The sequence below is a fragment of the Falco peregrinus genome, chromosome 6 (genome assembly GCF_023634155.1).
Source record: "Falco peregrinus isolate bFalPer1 chromosome 6, bFalPer1.pri, whole genome shotgun sequence".
Lineage (NCBI taxonomy): Eukaryota > Metazoa > Chordata > Aves > Falconiformes > Falconidae > Falco > Falco peregrinus.
Genome location: NC_073726.1, coordinates 33,608,597 through 33,629,667, shown reverse-complemented (window position 1 = coordinate 33,629,667; position 21,071 = coordinate 33,608,597). Strand labels below are relative to the sequence as shown.

General features: G+C 39.2%; 1 protein-coding gene across 3 annotated transcripts in view; it reads left to right on the top strand.

The window, feature by feature from the left end:
* The first annotated feature begins 438 nt into the window (after window positions 1-438).
* Window positions 439-21,071, top strand: part of ZDHHC17 (zinc finger DHHC-type palmitoyltransferase 17) — a 71,905-nt gene continuing 51,272 nt past the window's right edge. For 2 of the 3 annotated variants that reach the window (XR_008747743.1, XM_055807774.1), the window contains exons 1-2: window positions 440-572; window positions 19,361-19,464. Coding sequence is in view for 2 of the 3 variants with exons in the window: in XM_055807774.1 (XP_055663749.1) it covers window positions 510-572; window positions 19,361-19,464 (167 nt within the window). In the remaining variant the exon portion in view is untranslated. Of the gene's footprint in view, window positions 573-19,360; window positions 19,465-21,071 lie in introns of all 3 variants that reach the window. The other variant, XM_055807775.1, reaches the window with a different exon arrangement.

Below are 21,071 nucleotides of genomic sequence, written 5' to 3'. Positions count from 1 at the left end.
CGCGGAGCGGCGGGTCCTGCCCGGCGGTGGGAAGGCAGGCGGGCAGAGGATCAGGGAGCGCTCCCCAGCTCTCCGCGCCTCCCGGGGAGCAGGGGGCGGACGCCGGGCCGTGCCAGTTATCCGCCAGCTGCGGCCCTCGGGCTGGAAACCCGCCCGCAGGCTCGTCCCCAGGCCGCCGCCGGGGCCCCGAGGCCCGTTAGCGCCGTCGCGCCGCCGCCCGTAGCTCCCAGCGGAGGCGGCTCCCCGGCACCGCCCTTGCCGAAGCCGCCGGGGAGCGGCCGAGCTCCGGCGGCCGGGCGGCGCGGGCGCTGCAGGGCGGCCGGGGGTGGCAGTGCCGGGCCTCCCCCCCCGCGCCCCCTCACCGGCCCCGCTCCGCCCCGCGGCTGCGCGCCCTTCCCCCGCCGGGGGCGCCAGGGGGCGGTGCGCGCGCGCGCCTGCCGTGAGGGGGGGAAGCGCGGCGGGCGCGCGCGCATTACCCGGCATGCAGCGGGCGCCGGGCTCCCACCAAGATGGCGGCGCCTCTGGAGGAGTACGAGAAAGAAGCGGGCTGCGTCCCCATCCTGCACCCGGAGGTGAGGGCACCCCGCCGGGCGGCGGTGGCGGCGGCGGCGTGCACGGGTTCAGGGCGCGGCCGGGGTCAGGCGAGCGGGCGGGGTGCGCGGAGGGCGGGAGGTGCGCCGCCGCCCCCCGCCGCCGGCCTGGGTGTGCACGGCGGCGGCGGGCCGGGGTGGGCTGGGCTGGGCTGGGCCGGGCCGGGCCGGGTCGCGGCAGAGAGCGGCTAGGCGGGGAGAAGGTTGCGGGTGCCGGTGGCGGGGAGCGGGGCAAGGCCCGCCGCGGGCCCTGTTACGGCGGCCTCCCTGGCGGCGGCGGACCCGGCCGACCCTGGGCCGGGGGGGGGAGTAGGGCGGTGGGGGCCCGCCCGACCCCGGCCCGCCGCCACCCAGCCGCTGCTCCGCGGGCAGAGCCGCCCCGGGGTGGTGCCGCGGCACCGCGTCCCAGAGCCGCAGCGCTCGGTGCCCAGCCGGGCTCGGCGCCCGTCTCCGCCGCCCCGGCGGGGGCTGCTGCTCAGCAGCCCGGGGGAAGCGGTTCGGAGGAGGAGGAATAATGTTATCTCTTGTGTTTTGCTGGCACTGGCCTAGTCCCATCCGGCCCAGCGCTCCCTGAGTGGCCGGGAGGGGGGGGGGCGGTATTTTGGAAGCAAACGGTCCGTTTTTTCCAATCTGTTGGCCAGGCGGCGGCAGGAATGTTTACAGGTAACATGTAGAGGTCGTTTTGTTTCATGTTTTTACCCTTGTTTTGTGCCACCCGCCTTTGTCAACAGTGTGTGTGCATTCTTGAGGACTAGTATGAATGCTTTGAAGCATACTTCAGACAGTTTAGAGAAGTCTTCTACGTGCAGACTTTTCTCCTGATACGTTAAGGATTGTAAGGATTGTTTTTTCAGCCTGCAGAAAGATTAGTGCATATGTCAGGCTCCAGTTTTGCTAAACAGATGGTACTCTTTTTTTGCTTAAACAACGTCTTAATGACACTTCGGGTTTTCATGATGACTGAAGGGGCTCTGTAGGTCTTTACACACGATTGTGTATCCTACCCACTCTTCTCTACCTCTCCAGAATTTACTCACTTATGATTTTAAAATAGACCTGTCTGTTCTGAAGGTTAAGTAGCAAGGCAGCGCACCCCAAATAAGTTTCTTGATTTTGTAGTTGTTGGTGGGTTTTGTGGGTTTTTTGGATATTTTAAGTGGTGTGCGAAGACTGTTGCTACGTTTCACCAGACTAACCAGAGAAGTATCCTCACTTGCAGTGTCTGATGTTTTCCAGAAGTGACAGAAGTCTTCAGTAATGATCCAGACTGTTGGATGTTGATGTTCTTTGAAAGAAAATGTTCTTAACTTGTAGAAACTCTAGATGGGCAGTCTAAAACTATAAACTGGAGTGAAAAGCATCTACAGGCTGTTAGGAAACCATTGTGTTTTAAAAGATTGTGTTTCTTAAATCAGCTTTGAGTAATTACTATGTAGTGAACAAAAATATTGCAATTTAATTTGGTGATTTTCAGTAGTTAAGCAATCTGACAGAATTTTATGCTGTTCCTTTGGTGTATAAAGTCGAGTGTGTACAAAAAATGAGGAAGTTAATACATGTTGTGTGCTGTAATACCAACCTGAATCTTTTAATATGCAATAAATATCGCTCGTCTAACTAGTCTTGAGGGTTTTTAATTTGATTTTTCTAGAAATGCTGAGTATCTAACTATATCTTATTCTCAGGGTAGTATTTACACAGATTTCAGTGGGTGTTCCTGTAGTTCTTAAAATCTCTTTGTGCCGATAAGCTTTAAAAGAGAAGGATGTTTCTAATGTTGGTGGTGAAACTGGCTGTTAAGTGAGTATTTCTGGAGTGTCTGTTAAAAGCTTGAGGATTTTGTACCGCAGCAGAGCTGTATCATTATAGACTTGTCCACTAAACAACGTAGTACCTCTATGTTCAGTCATTTTTGAAGGTCAGGGGTCTTAATACTTGGTGATTTCCCCTTTTTAAGAAAGTAGCACCATGTCCTTATGTAAGTAGTGACGTTGGAGCATGTAATCCATTCTTACATTTGTATACATATAAAACTGATGCTTTTTATAGGACTGTCAAAATCTTTCCTAGTTTCTTATGTTTTAATGCTACTGTTATTTGTGTCATGCATCTTTCAGATATTTTTTCTGTGCTTTTTTTTTTAATGAGATGTTTGCTTCTTACTGTCTCTTTATTTTGACTAATCTGAATTACTTTCAAAGTTTTTTGATGGGCTTTTTTTGAAGGAAAGTATTTTTTATGCGGGCATTATGGCTTTGCATTTTACCATGAGATATTATGAACACAGTATTAATGTTGCAGGAAAGATGTTCTCGGAAATAGTGAAAAATTAGTGAAGTACTGGCGTGCTGGAAGACATGTTTATTTGTGAAAGGCACAGCTTAAAGTGTTTCAAGGAATTTTGGTAAGAAGAGGTAGAAACACTGCTGAAAACATGCATGCTTTATGAAACTGGTGGTGGGGGGCTGCTTTTGGTGTGGTGTCTTGCTGACTGAGTTTGTGGGCCTCTCCCTCTCTCCCACCTGAAAGCAAGCCAAACATATAGTAGACTCTTGTTTCAAAGGACACTTATTCTTTCTTCTTATCACAAGTTCAGTTTACTATGACAGTGTAGATCCCACTGTTTGCTAATAGCATCATTATAAGTTTACTAGTGGAACAGCAAAGCATACAAATACCATTTTAGTGCTGAAGTACAACAAATAATGTCAATTGCTTGTATAATACTAATAGAATCATCTTACAGTATATGATAAATGGATGGAGAGCTGCTGGGTAACTGATATATTTTGGAAATAGTTGCTGGAGAGAACTATTCCTGAACGTCATTGTTCCTGAAAGTCTTAGAAAAGTTAATCTTTTAGACTGAATATTTTTTATTCCCACCCCCCATTCTCCGTGAATGATTTGGAAGTGATAACAAAATTGCCATTAATAAAACTTGCAGGTGAAGAGATGGATAGGTACTATGCCGGAAGGACAGCACAATTGTAAAAAAACATCTAGAATTCATGTGAAATTACGCTAGTAGGACAAAGTGCACCTTATAGCAGCCATATTCAAAGTAGTGCATTGAAGATAAGGAACATAGACATAGGATTGTATCCTGAAATTTATTGACTGGTAGGGTATAAATATGAACAGGCAGTTCAGCAGAAGCTCCCAGTATAATGCTTTGATTAAAAAAAATTGTAATGTATTCCTTGAATATTTTTTTAAAGGTGGTTTACTGATTAGGAACAAGGAGATTATTTTTGGCTAAGTATGTGGTAACATTAAGGATGAAGTTTTGTCTTTAAAAGTCATTGTTAAACAATGAAGAGTATTGAAAAGAGTTAAGAATTATTTTAGCGATGCCTTAACATGAACAGGGTTTTTCAAGCCTTTCACTGTATCATAGTGAGGAGCACCTTTTTTCCTCATGCAAATACTTTCTTACTGAGATGCAGTGCTTTATTCAGTTTATACTTAACAACATCCAAGGCTGGAAAGTGAAGCTGAATGGGATCAAATTGAAAGGTGCAAGCAGTGAATGGTGAGGGTGAGTAATCATTGTAACGAAGAAGGATATTCAAGCTCTTGATGTTTTCAGCTTGAGTTTGGATGTCTTTCTAGAGACCAAATGCAAGCTTTTGAATTCTGCATGTGGATAATTGGGTGGTGTTTCAAATCCATGAATATGAAGGAGTGTAGACTGTGTTGAAGTGACTGATTTTGTGAGTGATCTACCGCCTCTTTTATATACATGAATTCTAGGATTGCAGAGTACATAGATGACCGAGGAGAGGGGGTCCTTTTGGGTATAGATCTTGGGGTGGGCAGGGCATTGACTGCCCTACAGTGTGATATGGTTGCTCCATTGTAAGAGATGCAGAGTACCCTAGGATGGAACAGTAACACTGGACTAAGTAGTTTTGGTGGTTTCCATCTCCCAGTGTTCAGGTTTCTGGTGACAGTTACAATGGCAAGTACTGCTTCCATTTATACAGTGTAGCCCTAGTATGGGAATGCAACTCATACTTGTCCTTTGACTAAATTATTTTAATAGGCCTTCTGACTATAAATTCCTTGGATCTTCTAAACAAGAACAACTTCTTGAACTGGGTAGGTGACTGTAGGCTTGGATGTTTTATTTTGAAATGTAGTGTGTGTGTGATCTTCGGGAAGTGGATTTTGTTTGTACTGCTCCTGTTTGTTTGGAAAATATTCTTGGTGTGTGACCTAATACAGCCTGAACTTCTAAGGTATTTCATCTGTTCAGGGCTGCATCTCTTCCTAAATGGTAAGAACTGTTACTAGGGTGGAAGATCTCTTTTGTTACTGCTGTGTAGTGCATTCACTAATGTTGTTAGGTTGTGTGGGATATGTTTGAGAGAGATGGAAGTTACTGATTGTTACAGATCTCTTTTGGCATTAGAAAAGTCTTGACTGTGGAAGTAGGGGTTTGGGGGATTTTTTTTGGTGGTTTGTGGGTTTTTTTCTTTTTTTTCTTTGACTTACTCTGAAGTCAGAGAAAAATCTTCCTGCAAAGTTGGATGAAAATTTTAAGGGTGATGGATTCTGTCAGGAATTATCCCAGCTCAAAGCCTTCATTTTTATCTTTGTTTCTCTCCCTGTGGTTCAATTTGTAACTACCTAGGAAGTTAGAAGCAAAATACCTCCTTGTATTCCTTGGTGGTGGTGTGAAGAAAATAGGTAAACTTACTGTAGATAACTTTAGGTCTAGTTTCTTCTGTTTGAAGTATCAGTGAAAAGCTTGATTTTACAGTCTTGACTGTTTCCTGTGGATTTCTATTGATACTGGTAGGCTGTGTTGGGGTGCAGATTGTTCTTAATAGTCCTGTAAAGGTATGAGATTTAATCTGTAGTTTAGTCAAGATCACTTCAGGGACTAAGTTTACATTTGTGAGCTCATTCAAAGATCAGTTATTTTTTTTATTGTATTATTTAAAAAGAAGGTCGGAACCATGAAGTCTCAGGCAAATTAGCGTGTTTGATATTGAAGTTTCTGTCTTGCTTTGTCTGTCATGGTTATTAGTTTCATAGTTTGAGGCCAGAGGGGACTGCAGATGTAATCCAACCTTCTAATAACAGGCATTGAGGTTTTTTTAATGAACTAATTCTTTTATAGCTGGGATACTACTTCTAAAGTAAAAGAGAAAATAAAATCCTATAGCAACAGATAGTATGGTGTGGCTGGAAAAGTTGCCCCCAAATTAATTTGTCTAAGACTCAAACTTATTTCTAGTCTCAATTTAATTTGTTTCCATTCATTACATCTTGAGAGAGATCTATCCAAATATAGGTCTGTCTGTATTTATTTAATATGCTGATGGTTGTCGGATCCCTACACTGATGTTATGGTCTGCAGTCCTGCTGATCCTTTTGAGTCTGTCTTTAAAGTTGTGTTTTTTCATTCTTCCAGTGTTTTCATGGCATTGCTCTGAGTTCAATAGCTGCTGTATTGGCGAACTTGAGAACAGAGCACTGTTCTAGTAGCTACACTAGGGCCAATTGCAGTAGTAAAGCAACTTCCACATTCTTACTTGGCATTCTCCGTATGTGTAGACCATTCTACTGGTCTTGCTGGGAACTGCACACTGGAAGCTAGTGCCCTGATAATACTCACCTCCAATTCTTGTCAATGCTTTCTGGATAGTTACCAGGATGGATCTGCATTTAGATAAGACTTTGCTTTTGTTGGTATTTAAAAAACCTTATCCTGGCCTGTCCCAACCTTCCCCAAGTAATATAAGCTACATAGTATCAGGTATTATTTGTCCCCCTTCCTTCCCCCACAATGTAAGTTACCTCTACTCTTGAGTTGCAGCCAAGCATGAAGTAGGGTGGGGTAAAAATCCAAGCTCTGTAGGATGCATAGTGTCCTCTCAATAATATTTTTGTATTGACACTCCCCTGAGGTTTTAAAAACATGAGCTACTGAAAAGCGCAAGAGAGAGTTTTTTAGCCAACGTGGTCCTTAACTAGGACAGTATGTGTAATAGTCACAAAAAGAATCGTAAGAATAAAGCTTGTTGACTTCTAGTTTTTAATACATACAGGATAGACTACGTTAACTTTATATTCTAATTTCTTAATCAAAGTATCAACAATACTAAATCAACCACTTCATACATTAAATGTGTTTGACCATTACTACTTCTGTATAAACGGCAAGTGCTGGGTTTATTATTCTGTGAAGTCATGGTACTTAGCCTTACTAGTCTTTGCTTTTTTGTTAATTCTGTGTCAAACTTGGAAAAGCCAGAAACAACTTAAAATGGTGAATGTTTATAACCCATATTTTTTATCCAGATCACTGGAGTTTCTTCATGCTTAATGAAGAACAGTATTTGAATCTTTTGGACTACATAGTTGACCTAAACAACCTGTACTTTAAAGAAGCTTAATAATATTTGTTGTTACATAAGAAAGCATTTTGTCATGGCAACAGTATAAGATTTAAATGTTCTGGCTTTTTCCTGGTGTTTTTGTTCTGTACTTATTGAATATTTTCAGATTTTGAGGCTTTCTGTTGTTATTGACAGTTCTATCATTCTTATGTTGTAATCTTGACAATTTTTGTCCATTTCTTTTGTTGTTAGGATGCTGCTTGCCCTTCTGGGGATAGGAATGTCTTGTGTCCTTTTGCCTTTCAGTTGGCCATATTTTTCTAATTTGTGACACTCATTGTCAATGCTTCTCTTGCTGGTGGTTTGTTTTTTTGGTTTTTTTTTTTTTTTTTACAGTTGTTTTCACTTCCCTTGTATGCAGATTTTCGTCACTCTGGGCTTTTTCTCAGTGGTAGCATTATGGCTTCTCAGGCATCTTGAAAACACTTGAAAAACTGTAAACAGTTGAAATCTATTTTTTTAATGTATTTTCTTCTGATTTGGACAGTAGTGGATTTTTCGCTTTCTGAAACAGGCCCTCTTAAAGCATCAGTGATAAATGTCTTGTTTGACCTGAATTTGTGTTGGCTTAGTTTGCTTTTACTTGTTAAACACAGACTTTTATTTCTCCCAGTTTTCACACATTTTCAGTTTTTCAACAAGTGTTTATTTCACTGTGTTTACCTGCTTGCTTAGGAACGTAGTGAGACATTATAAATGTGGAAGAGGGTTACATTTTAACTTTGCAGAATCCAGTTTACAGAATTAAAGAGGAAAATGTTTGTTTGCTGTTGGCTTGAAAACTGGGTAGTATTGCCAGTGATACTGACATGTTTCAATGGGAGTGGCATCAGTAATTGGTATTTCAGCAGGCATGCTGTCCTCTGCTGCTTTTCAAAGACAGTACGAGATAAAGATTTGACTTTCACAGTGTCCTTGTAGTTGGGAGAGACACTGGGGTCTGTTACAAATGAGACTGTAGAACAAAGTTGAAGGCTTTTTCTGAAGTCAGGGGGAGTCTGGCTGAATTGAAAACCTTCGGGTCTGTCATGCCCAGTAGTACGTGGTGTAACGTTAGACTACAATTTGTCTTGTGCAATTTTGAAATCTAGTAGTTTCTTCCTACACTTGTAGGATGACCTGAGGTCTTCAGAAGTGTTTCCTTAATTGCCCCTGTAAGGGGGGAGGTACCAAAATTGGAGGGTAGTGGGAATGCTGTGGTCAGAGCTTGGAATGCTGTTCAAGATCAAGGGATGACTTAGGAAGGGGGGAGCACAGTAGCAAGAGAGGAAGGACATCAGAGTGTGCTTTGAAAACACTTGAACTGCCGGTTTTGAAGGTTGTGATGTTTTTTTAAACTCAATCACATGTTAAAAAACATGGTCTAAAACCACAGTGGAGCCCAGACACAGTCCCTTACCCTTCCTGGGACTAGCTCTTGCAGTTGTGTGGCCAGTAGGTGAACTGGAATACTTCTTGCTTTGTGAGTGTATGACCTGATCTAACTGAAACCATTACTGTGCTGTTGTGAGAACTTGTAAGAGGTAACCAAGAATGTGCAGCCAGGACTGTGAGTGTGACCGCTCCTTCTGATGGCACATCAGTTTTAACTTGACCTAAGGTGGTTGTGAAACCTACCTTTAAACACTTCCAGCTGCATGTGTCTGCCAGTGATGCTGGTCTGGTCCCAGGATAAACCAGTTCAGGGAACTAGATCTGTAGAAAATGCATCCAATAAAAAAAACCCAAACTTGTGAATCACTTTCTGCCAGTTCACTATGCCTAATCCATTGTAGGATCAAGTGCACTACAGTACTGATAGAAAGTAGAGGGTGAGCTGGTGTGACCAGTTTGGAAGGTTAGGAGTTGTCTGACAGTTTAGAACAGTCCTATTTATACCACAGATTTACTAAGCTGTTTGATATGCTGCAGAAAATCAACTATCAGCATGACTAGAAGCACCTTTTATGCACTTCCTAGTTGTGGTAGATGAACCAGCCTGTGTTTATCCAAAGTGGGAATGAGAATTTGCTTAGTTGGCTGTTGATTTGAAGGTCCATTTGCTGGTTCAGGTTGTGGTAGGAATGGGAAACTGAAGTTTTCTGTGAAGACCGAGTGCAGCTTATACTAGCTTTCTTTTTTTCTGTATCGGCCAAGGAGAAAAGAGGGTCCATAGCTAGGCTGACGGTTCATTCTGTCATGTGCACTTGCCAGTCCTCTAATACTTGATGTAATTTTTTTGCTGTTCCTCGGAGATGAATTAGCTGTAAACTCACTAAGGAGCATAATTTACATTTGAGAGTGGCTTTGGCAAATACTTGATGAATAAAGCAGAACTTTCACTATACTTTTTGTTGAGTACGTGATGTTACCAGGTTTGAAAATTGAATCAAGAACCTTGATCTTTGAAAAAGAATTTTAAGAATATCCTTTTCTGGGAATTTTGAGGAGTGGTTGTTTTTTTTTTTTTTTTTCTCCAAGTAGCTGAGGATCAGGATTGAGCTAGATGCACCTAAGTATGTATTTTTGATGTTTAGCACTTTAAAACAGTGAAATGCATAACTGGTTATAAGTTTTATCTCATGATGACTTCCTACTAGTGCTAGATGTCTCAGGGATTTTTTTTTTTAATGTTGAGACTTGTGTAAGCTCATATACTCTTGAGACCTAGACCTGTTTAAACCACTTGGGGAAAAAAGCCCCATTTTTATTTCTGTTGAAATCCTGAGATTTTGGCTGAGAACACAAGGTAAGACTCCTTGAAAAGAGAGCCAAAAGGATGTATGTACATGTTAATGTAAGTTGCTGACTAAAACAAAACTTTCAAGTAAATTTTAAACCATAGCATTTTAAGCTTTCCATTTTTTTTAACCATTACAAATGCTAGTCAATGCAGCTGTTTTAAATAACACTTGTTGCTGACACTGTGTGCAAATACAAGGCCTTCTGAAAAGCCTACTTGTGAAGCTGTTGCTTCCTAAAGCATAACACTGTTCAATTTAGCATCGTCTGTAAGTAAATGACTAGAAAGCTGTCCATTGGTTGTGGATGCTTGCTTTGAAGAAATAAAACTTGCTCATTACCAGCTATGCTTTAATTCACATGTTCTCTGACCTTTGTATAAAGTGGCTGGGTAAAGGGCTCTAGTTGAGCATCTCTAACTCATGTAAAAAAATCAGATCTACATTGGCAAGTATGCAGGATTATTCTCTCTGTTGCTTGTGGGTGGAACTCAGTATCAGCAAAAGGACTACTTTACCATGTTTGAGGCTTTTCTCAATCTATTTTGCTGCTTTTTAAAGAAAGGATTGTAGACTTAAACTGTGACTTGCTTTCACAAAAAAATCAGAGTATTAGGTATGGGGTTTTTTCCATTCTATGATTGGCTTCTCCAGGGATTTTCATAAATGCATCTTTTCATTTGGCATGTCAAGAAACCATGCAAATAGGCCAAAAAATTAAAGAGGGGAAACCAAACAGACTTCATGGGATGCTGTCAATTGTGAAAAGTAATGGAAAATGGCGACAGAATTGGCATTGAATGGAAGGGGGGTTTGTCATGTCATACTCAATTTATGTAATTTAATGCTATAATAGGGGGCAGGGACAATTCCAGCATAAATTGTAAAGGTCAAAGTAAGGCAACTCAGACAGTATATAATTGCAACCCAAACAGTTCAGTGTTTTTTAATGTATAATATGGCCAGTTAAGATAATTGGTATTGTGCACTTTTTTTCATGGAGAATGTAATTGGTATAGATGGAAGTTTTCTGGCATGTATTAGCTAAACTGAAGGTGTATATGCATCATCTGAGTTCAGACAATCTTAACAGCTCATAGCTGCTGAAAGCTCTGGCTCCTCAAACTTGTGGACCTGTACAGCCCTGCAGATTTTTTTATTTCATTTTTTTTTTTTCTGGCTAGGACTTCACTTGAGTGTGAGAAGGTTCAGGCAGCTGCCACTTGAAGACAGTCAACAGTTAGTCAGCTTAGCTGTTTCACTGATTTTATCCTAAATTTACTGCTGTTTCTAGAGAAGAAAAAGCTGCTATTTTCAAGTCTGTAAAGAATTTAATGTGATCATCTCTAAAATTAATACATGATCACTTTAGCCTCTGTTTCTGTGACTGTGTTGCAGAATTAGGTGAAGGGGTAGGGGCAGGAAAGTTACCATAAGCTTTAGAAGAGGAACTTCTAAGTTAAAAATGCCAAAATAAATACCAGCAGTATCTTTTTTAGGAATGCATTAAATGTATTTGCTTGTCCTTATTTTGGGAGCATTATTCTATTAATGCTAGTGCATGAGTGGCTAGTGTTTAAGTGTGTATAAACTAATGTGGGTGTTTATAATATGCATATTACTATAAATAAATCTGTATAGATTCTTGCACTTTAAAAAAGGTAGGAGGAAAACTGGGAAAGTTTACTAAAAAGCACTATATTCTGTCAAATGAAGAACAGAGAAATCAAATGGAGGGTAATTCTTTAATATTAACCTTCAGTAATCCCTGTCAAATATAACACACGTAAGGATTATTTTATTGTTAAGCTGCTTTGAAATAGTTGCAGTCACTTCTGATTTTATCATGATTCTTTCAGCTATAGCCAGGTATGGAAATAGTATAGTCATCAAAAAAAAAAATATTCTTCTCTTTTCATTAAGAAACAAAGGCAATGGTATGCAATAATTTATAGAAGGTGATGCTTTTATTACTACATTTTTATTTTTAGAAATTCTTAGTATTTTCTCTTCAAGTGTCAATTATCTTGGTCATCATTCAGAATTTGAATGTCTGACTTTGATCGTGGTATTGCTTCCTTGCAGCAATATTGCATAACATTAAAGGAAAAGCAGTCCTAGCCATCTGTTAATGCCTACCAGAGCCATGTGTAGCAGCTGTAAGCAGCAGTATTTTCTTCCCTTCCTTATGTCCAAGCAGGCATATTGACCTATTCATATCCTCCTGCTATATATAATTGCGAATTATGAAACGGCGATCTCAGAATAATTCAGTTTTGGTCATATTCTTTCATATATGATTTCATAATTTTTTTCTATGAATACTTTTCTCAGAATTCTCCTTAAGCATTTTTCATTTTGGCTTTTTTATTGGAAAAGATTAAAAGATTTGAGCATTGAGGGGAAATGAGCATAACTTTACTTGGACATTTGGTTTTGAGAAGTGATTGGGAATACTGGTATTGTTAGTGCTCGTTCTTGGAAGCTGTACTTGCTTTTTGTTCCCCTCTCTTCTGCACTTCCCTTTTTCCTTTGGCAGTTTTTCATATTTTGCTTTATCTTCTGTTTCCCTATCTTATTGGTCCTGTTTTCCAGAGGATGTTCGCTTTTCTCCTTTACTGTGTTGTTTCTTTTTTCCAAAACAACTTTTATCGTTTTTTTTAGCCTTACTCTCACTCTTCCAAGTTTTCCTACCCTGCATTACTTACATATCTGTGCAAGCAATCTGCACATTCTGTGACTAATGAGTAATGATGAACTAGTCACAGATGCAGATGAGTGATTAGGGCACTGTCAAAGGATAGTCACTGAAGTGGGAAGCTCATCGAGAAAGAGTGACCCCTGGCACTAAATGGAGAACCAAATTTGATTTTTATAAATAAGTAAAATCTGTCTGTTGCAACCTTCTAAAGCCAACCAACTCTACCAGTTTCTAGAAATAGCATAATTTTCTTCATCCTGTAAGCTTGACTTCCTTGAATATTTAAAAGCTGGAGTGTGTTGTTCCATGATTTAGTCAAATTAACAATTGGCAGCTGCCAAAATGTTCATGCTAATTCTCTTTACTTGCTTAATGTTCATGCTAATTCTCTTTACTTGCTTTACTTCTACCAATGGCCCTGGAGCCAGTCTTTTTGGAGGAAAAACAGATTCAACCTGCTGTCCTTGTAAAAGAATCGGGTTTTTCTGTTTCTTGTTTAATTCCTCCTCTCTGCACCCCCCATGCCCCTGCCCCACAATTAATTGAGTGGGCTCACTGTACCACAGCTAGCTTGAGTTAGACAACAGGAGCACGGAGCCAAGAGCCATGGGGGAGAGTGGGCAGAGAAATGACCTTTCTCTTTTAGCAATGGTAAACTGCTAATTTGGCTCAAATCAAGCTTGGAATTGGCTTCTTGAAACAGGATGAAGTAAGCAGAGATTTAGTGTTTGCAACCTGCTTATTGTAAATTAGGGAGATTAGGGCCTCTGCTCTCTATTTGGGTTACCTGACTTGCAGCTGGGGAGGAACTGTTGTCAGTGGAGATCAAAATATCAAAAAATAAATGCATTTGGATTTCAGTTGACTTTTCATCTTTGAATTTGCTGTTAGTGGTTTTTAACAGTGGATCATAGTTGTGAAATTAAATTTCCCTGGAATAAATGTTTTCATCATAAAAGGAAAAATAACACTTCAATATTGTTGAAGCCATTTGTGAACGTGGTGTATGTTCTAGGCTCAATGTTACGTTGTGACTTTATTAGCAATCTGTCATATGTTTGGAAAAAATCATAGTAGTTCTAAGGATTTAAACTATTCTCCTAGAATTTCTGTGAGGGGGTGTGCATTTAGAGGAGATTAATTCTTTCCTATTTTTGGTGAGAACTTAAAAGCCAAATGGTGACAGTGAAACTGACAGTGCACAAAGTTCTGTGAAAGGCATGATGTAAACATGATAAAAATAATTATTTTTCGCTTTTTAAAATGCTTATTCGTGTTCCTTTAATAATGCTGGGCAAGCAATCTTGGTCAGTATAGGACTTCTAAGCAGAGCTTTCTCTCTAGCAGGTTGGAGGAGTAATCTGTATTTTGTGTTTTAATCTTCTGTTAAAGTCCAAAAATAGATGCTGTCTGAATGTTGTACCTATGCTTTCTATCTAGCTTAGCTGCTGATGCAGAATGACTAGCACTGGGCAAACTCCCCTGACATCACGCCCCTGCAGTCGGTCCTAGCGGGGCTGAGCAGGACATGGGATGCCTGGGTACAGGCAGCTGTGTTCAGGTAGCCTGCTGCTGACTTATGGCAAGGCCCACACTTGTCGTGGCAGCACTGCATGGTTGTGTGGCTGTGTTGAAAGCATTGTATTTGTTATCAGTGCGTATACAGAGAGATTGTGATTTATATTCACAGCTTTTTAAATGGCAGGTTTATAAGTTGCTATGCTAAACATTTAAAAATATAAAACTTGCCAGAGGAAGTGGTGGAAAAGGTTAAATGTTTGCTAGTTTTAAAGATTTGGCATGGTTTTATTCTGAGCCATCTTGTTTACTTAACTTGTAATGAGTGAATATGCGCAAGCATGTACGGGCTTAGGAGGAGTTTTGATGTCTAAACAAGTTTTATTGACTAGATTGAAATCCTTGCATACTTAGGCTTGCTCTTTCACTTTTAAATGGTGTGTTGTGGTACTGAGTCCTTGTTGCAAACTTAATAGTTTAATATACTGTTGCAGTCCTTGTGATGGAGGAATTACCACAATGGTATTTGAAGAGCTTCTCTACTTTAGGGTTATGTTTGCAACGGTGTAGCACATAGTCAAATGAAACAATTGCCATACTGTTTGTTTGGTTTTTTTTCTGATTCTTACTTTCCAAATAACTGCAGAGGTACTTGGCAGAACTTGACCCCTGGCTGGATAGATACAAATAATTTGTTTACTCTTTTCTCATTTGAGCAACAGATGCTTCAGAAAACATTTATTTGCTGTATTATTGTATTAGAAACTGATTTTCAATTGCAGATTTTTTTCTTTAAAAAGGACATAATTTGAATTTGTGAGTTTTAAGAATGTGCTTTTGCGTTTCAGTGTTGTGAATAGAATGGCTAGGAGAGCTTTGCACTTTCAATTTTCAAATATGATTTCTGTTTTTTTCCATTGGTGTATATATAGTCTTTATAAAAGCAGAGGGAGCTAGCAGTTGAGTTCTGTTGACTAGATATTGGTATATCACAAGCCATGACATCTGGGGGAAGGTTAATCATGTTGAATACAACAATTTTCGTTTCCTGCTATGTTGATGTTTAACCAAACCAGTAGGCTTTGCAAGCACAGATGTAAGTAATCAAATTGATCTCTGAAATGCCTAAGGCTGTGATAGGGACTGCAAAATCAAAAGTTGAAGGTTCAAGGGAAGTGTTTTTTAGCTGTCTTCAGTAGACTCTGAGATAACACCTTGAGCTCATATCTGTTTTGGATTCATGTATTGTAGGTCTTATGATGGTCTCCTACTTCAGGCTATCTTATATTTTGTCTTGTCAGTCAAGTGCAGTGTGTAAGAACATTGTTTGCAGTGACTTGGTCCAAATCATGTATCACCAGGTGAGTCAGGTATTACTGTGATTCACAAAATACAGGTTCTCTTCTGTCTTCATTCCTGGCAGCTTATTGACTTAGGAACCCAAAAATTACTCTGTGGATCAGTCATAAACTAGGCACTTACAATGCCAGGTAAGAGTTATATCCTGTAGAATGGCACCAATAGTAGCCAGCATGCTACTATAAGCCAACATGCAACTGTCAAGTTGCATAAATAATATTAAGTAATAAATTTTGACTCTAAGCTTGGGAGTCTGTGTCTGGACTGCAGAAAGCTGACTGGTTTGTGTGAAGATTCAGATTTGATATGCTTTCCTGGAATTTGTCTTAAATTATTTACTTCCAAAATGAGCAGTATTTGCATCTTCTTTTCAAGCAAATCTAAAGTCATCCATTTTTCCACGGTTCACACTGTGTTTAGGAGAGTCTGTTGTATGGTGTTGGAGGTTGTGATGTCCATATATGTTTCAGGATTTTAGGGATTGTTTCAACTGTTCTTAAATGTAAAATACAAACTTAACTTCTTAGTAAATCAGGAAACATAGAGTTCACTTTCAGTTTATACTTGTGAGTCTTTAGAGTAAACAGATGGATTGTAGCTGCTAATGTATGTACTGGGGGAAAAAGGGAGAGAACTGTTTGCTTACTCATTTGCTTTCATCTCAAATCTGACTTTTTCATAATTTCAGCTGCTTTGCATTAATGTAACAAAATTTGAACATTTCAGTGTAAAAAGAGTAGTCCAGAGATGCTATCAATATGAAAGGAGATTGAAATACGTATTTTTTAAATGAAATTAAGGGTACTGTCATTGCCTTCAAGTCCTTAGTAAAAGTAGTAGAAAAACTGTAGGAGGGGCTAAGGAATATAATCTCTCACTTTTTTGAATTTACATGGTTAATAGTTAATACCTAAGAGATTGCTGTGTTCCCGTCAACTTTTTTGTGAAAGCATTAGTATCACAAGGCTGTGGTTTCATGGTCACTTCAGGTGGACATAAATTTACACTGCTAGTAAATGGGCATCTCTCTTGACTGGCTCGTATGGACTCAAGGGAACAACAGAAGGCTGGTTTGTCTGCTTGAAGTGGTCAGGGAAACACAGCTTAAGAGAAATAGTGTTCCCTGGTAAATTAACATCTGCCTGAAAAATAACCCAAGTTTCTCAGTTTGCTTTTAATAACTGTTAGATAACAAGAAGAGAGACTATTTTCCCCTTCTGGCAGCCACGGAAGGCAAAGAAATACATTGGTCTACTATCTTCACATCAAGGTGAATTCTCAGGACAGTGAATTTCTTTTGTTCTGGCCTCTGCCTACTTGACTTGTCCTTTATAGTTTTTCAAGGTCTGAGCATTACAATTTGGTAAGTAAAATCCTGCTGCGATTGTGTGGTATAATGGTGAACAGAGATTGTATAAGTTCTGCTTTTCTCCTGATTTGATGGAAAAGAGAAAATCACGTTGGACAAAATAATGAAGTTAGCATTCTCTCTTCTTTTTTTTTTTTTTTTTTTTTTTTTTTGTAATGTCCTCTAGTATCTTCTTCAGCATCTTTACTCCAGCTAACACTCTGGCTTATCTAGTAGGTGGGGAAAAAAAAAATGTTTGGTTAATAAGTGGCCTTCTTCAAAGACAAAGCGAAACAGTTTCTGTTATAGGAAAAGAATTGGTTGTAACATGGGATGTGGATGACAGCAGATGCCCTGTGATACTTTTAGGTTGTTTCTCCTGTAGAGATGGCAACAGAGCAACTTTCCTGCTGGGCTGGCAAGGCTTAATTGCTTCTAGTCAGTCTTTTCAGGCTTAGAAAGAAAAATCGAATGCCACAAAAGAGCATTGTGGTCAAGGAAACATGTACTATGTGAAATTGAAAGAATTATTTTTCTGGAGAGAAGTCTATGCATAAGAATAAATTGTTTTGAAAATGAAGACTTTTGCTGCACTGGTTCTCAGTGTTACTATGTTCTGCTTTTAAAGATCTAAACACTTGAATTTATTGAAAAAATTTAGTGTATAAAATGTTGTAAATGTTCTAGCTATATAAATGACTTAATTTTAGTACAGTTTAGTACTATGAAATGTACTTAATGCATTAGAATTTATCTTAATTTGATTTATTTTCCTTTTTTGAAATAGCTACATTGTATGTAACAAATACAAACATGCTCAACTGAAGTTACTTGGTTTTGAAGTTAATACTGAGAGTTTTGAGGTTTGCAACTAGACTGCCTTCTTGATAGTTTACTCCAAGGTCATGAATGGTGTAAGTTTTTAGACTTCTGTTTAAGTGGCACTTCAGTATGCTGAAACCTGGAAATAGATATTTTAAATGTGCTTTTCAGACTTAAATAGTCTTCTTCACCTCTCTAAAAGAGAGAGGTAATGCACACAATAATTTTAGAATAGAAGTACCTTTGAAATAACTTCAGTGAGAAGAATTTGTAATGACTGATTTGACTGCCAACAGCCAGTTATCGGGAAGGCGTTGTATTTATACAGCCAAGATGAGTAAGTCCCAGGTTAAGAGAGTCAGAGCGCAGTTTACTTGTCTGCATGGCAGCTTGGTGTTTAAACAGCCATTGCAGTCAACAGAGAGCTGGTTAATATTATCACGTAGCTAGAAAGCACTTTGGCTGACTAGCCACAACTGGAAACAGTAAGAAGTTACTTCTCATTGTGACCAACAGCTGCTTTTGCAGAAATTATTGCACAGCTCGGAGAACATGAGAAGTGGGGAGACCTGCTCATCTTGGCAATAGGAAGTCTCCCTAGCCCTAATATGTCTCTTGGTCACTTTAAGCTAGTGGGGCAACGTATGCCTCTTGGGAGAGAGGGTGGTAGAGATTTGTGACTGAATCCTCGTTAAGGTGAGGTGTATTATATCATGGTTGTCTTGACTCAAGATATCTCTATTTAAAAAAAACCAACTATAATAATGAAAATGTTGATCACTTATTTTAATAACTAAGTGGAAATTGGCATCTTAAACACTTTTCATAAGGTGTTTAAGAGTGTTTCCATGTATAGATTAAAGAAACAAAATTTCTTCTGTGAAATTATATGTAGGGGAAGACCAAGTAAATAATACATTTTAATAACATCAGTTGAAATGCATTTTTAGGACTTTGAGAGAGCTTGCTTCTTTTTCTGCTTCACTGTTGCAGTTCTCATTTTTTTTATGTAGCTGTGCTGAATTAGAGAGGCAATCAGCTGTAGTACTTGTAACATGGAATACAGTTAAGAAGCTGTGTAGAATTCATTGCTCAATTTCAGCTTGCTGTGTTGACTTTCACATGCATGCAGTTTGTAAAGAAAAATGGTATGTTGCTGCCTTGGTGATCTGTGAATACAATGTTTTAATATAAATGCTACCCAGAGAAGCAGTGACAGTTGAAGTGTTGCCCTTCAAAAGAATTAACTTTGTAGGGAGCTGTATCTGGTGAAGAGCATGTCATGGTTGTGCCATTTATGTTTGAGACCCACAGGCTAAACATACAAAGAACACCTCTGAAGCTGGGACTGGAGTTGAAGAATCAATAAAGTATCAGTAGGTTCTAGTCATTGTTATTAGTCATTCACAATTATTTATTTTCTGGAAGGTATTTAACTATGCTATTTGAAGTATAGTATTTATTTGTAGTAGCAGACTGAGATTTTGTTATTTTGTGGCCAGTAGCTTATTTTTTTTTAGCTATGCTATGTTGTGTTTCTAAAAACAAATGAAAAACCCACAAACCGAACCAAAAAAAGAAATTGCTGTTATTTTTTGTTAACATTCTATAAAAATACCCCAGCGTAGGATTTGGCAGAACTCTGGTATTACAAGTGGTGGTTTCTGGAAGTGTTTGCAATCTGCGTTGGGGAATATGGTGGCCTGCTTTGCAAAATGTAAAAATGTGGCCAGTCAGCTTACCATGCTCAGATTTAGGTAGATTTATAGTACGCTGAACTGGATACTGGTTTTGTTTTTCTTATAGACTATTTTTTAAAATATTTTTTCTTTTTTTCTAAGAAAGTTCACTAATGCTGGTGTTCTAATAACAAGTTTTTATTTTTTTAGGAAATCAAGCCACAAAGCCATTACAACCATGGATATAGTGAATCTCTTGGACGCAAAAGCCACATTGATGATTACAGCACTTGGGACATTGTCAAAGCCACACAGTAAGTTTATTTTTGAGTATTGGACTTGTATGTGTCTGTATTAGTTAAAAAACAATAAAATGGGTTTTTTTTATTTGCATAAAGTGGAAAGTGAACTCTATTTGTAGATACAGTGGTGGAAGACTTCAAAAGTGAACTCTACAAAATTAGCGTTAAGACGTATTTATGAGATTTGTATGGAAATATGCAGGGGAATTATGTTAAGTTGTAAATATAGGTCATTTGCTGCAAGAGAACATATGGTTTTCTTCCTATTGGTATGATGTTCATTTTCTGTAGGTGATGATTAAGAGGTAAGTGGGCAACACTGATATGCAAACATGAGGGTTTCATTGGTTTGTTGACGTCAGTAGGTTAGAAGGAATGTGGCTCTGTGTAACTTCCTTCATTGTCTCCAGTTCTGCAGTTTCAGTGCTGCTATGAAACTTGAGTTTATTGCTGAAATTGTGGGATTAAACTGTGTTCAGATTTAAGAATAGCATTCTTAATGAAGATCAGTTATACACATTTGTCTTCTACACAGTACCGTAGTACATGCTAACTCACAAGACATTGAAGAATTGTCATGATGCTACTTTTTAGCTTGTTTTTACTATTCAGAGACCACCACCACTGTCACTTTTCTTCAGTGAACTGAGATGATCGTTTTGCAAGATTTTTATTTTTCTTGTACTGTTAATTTGAATACTTAAGCTACTGTGTATCTTGCTGAGCTATTTGTCTTTTTCTTCTTAAAGCAAAATTGTTCTTTCCTTTTTTTCCCTAAAAGGCATCTCCTCCAACTGAAAGCAGCTTTGCAGCTCTGCATGTGACACAGGCCCCTTTTAGGTTTAGGAAGTATGTACTTTCCTTCACTTTTTGAGTTGTGAGGATTTTAACTTCCTGAAATAGATGATGACAGACTCTGCAGTTGTTGCTGTAAATACTTAATACTACAACTTGTAATCCTCATATTAGGGATTTTTAGAAATGAAAATTATGGCAAGCATCAAACTAGCTGCTTGAAAGCATGGAAATACAACAGTAGAAGTGGTTTGACAGGTTACCTGCTTCCATTCTTGTATGTTCAATGCATGTTTGAAACCCTAAAATGTATTTGTCCCCATTAGCCCTCAAATTTAGACTGATCTAGGCTTTCAGTTGAGTCGTCATAATTATTTTCTGGTCTCCTCAAACAAGAATCAACAGGGCTGTTCTGAATTACCTGTTATGTTCCTTTCCAGTCACGGTGAGAAACGATTTACAGAGAGGAGGACATCTCACCAAAGAGTACTATAGTTTTGTATCATAGCCCTAATGGTTAATGTCACAGGGAAGGGGGACTATCAGCATGAGTATGTGATCAGGTTATGGTACTTCCAGACAGCACTTCCCTGACTAGAGGGAGAACTCACCATTTTTGTAAGTATTTATGAGGATTTGAAGGCCATGTTATATAAAACAGCTGTCTTAAAGGGAAAAATCCCTGAAATTTAAGGCAGATAACAAACCCACCAAATAACATAAGGCTTGCAATAAAATAATCATGCTAATATATTAATTCAGTGTTATTTAAAAGCTATGTAGTTCCTATTAAAAGATATAGTTAACTCACTTTTGTAGAAATA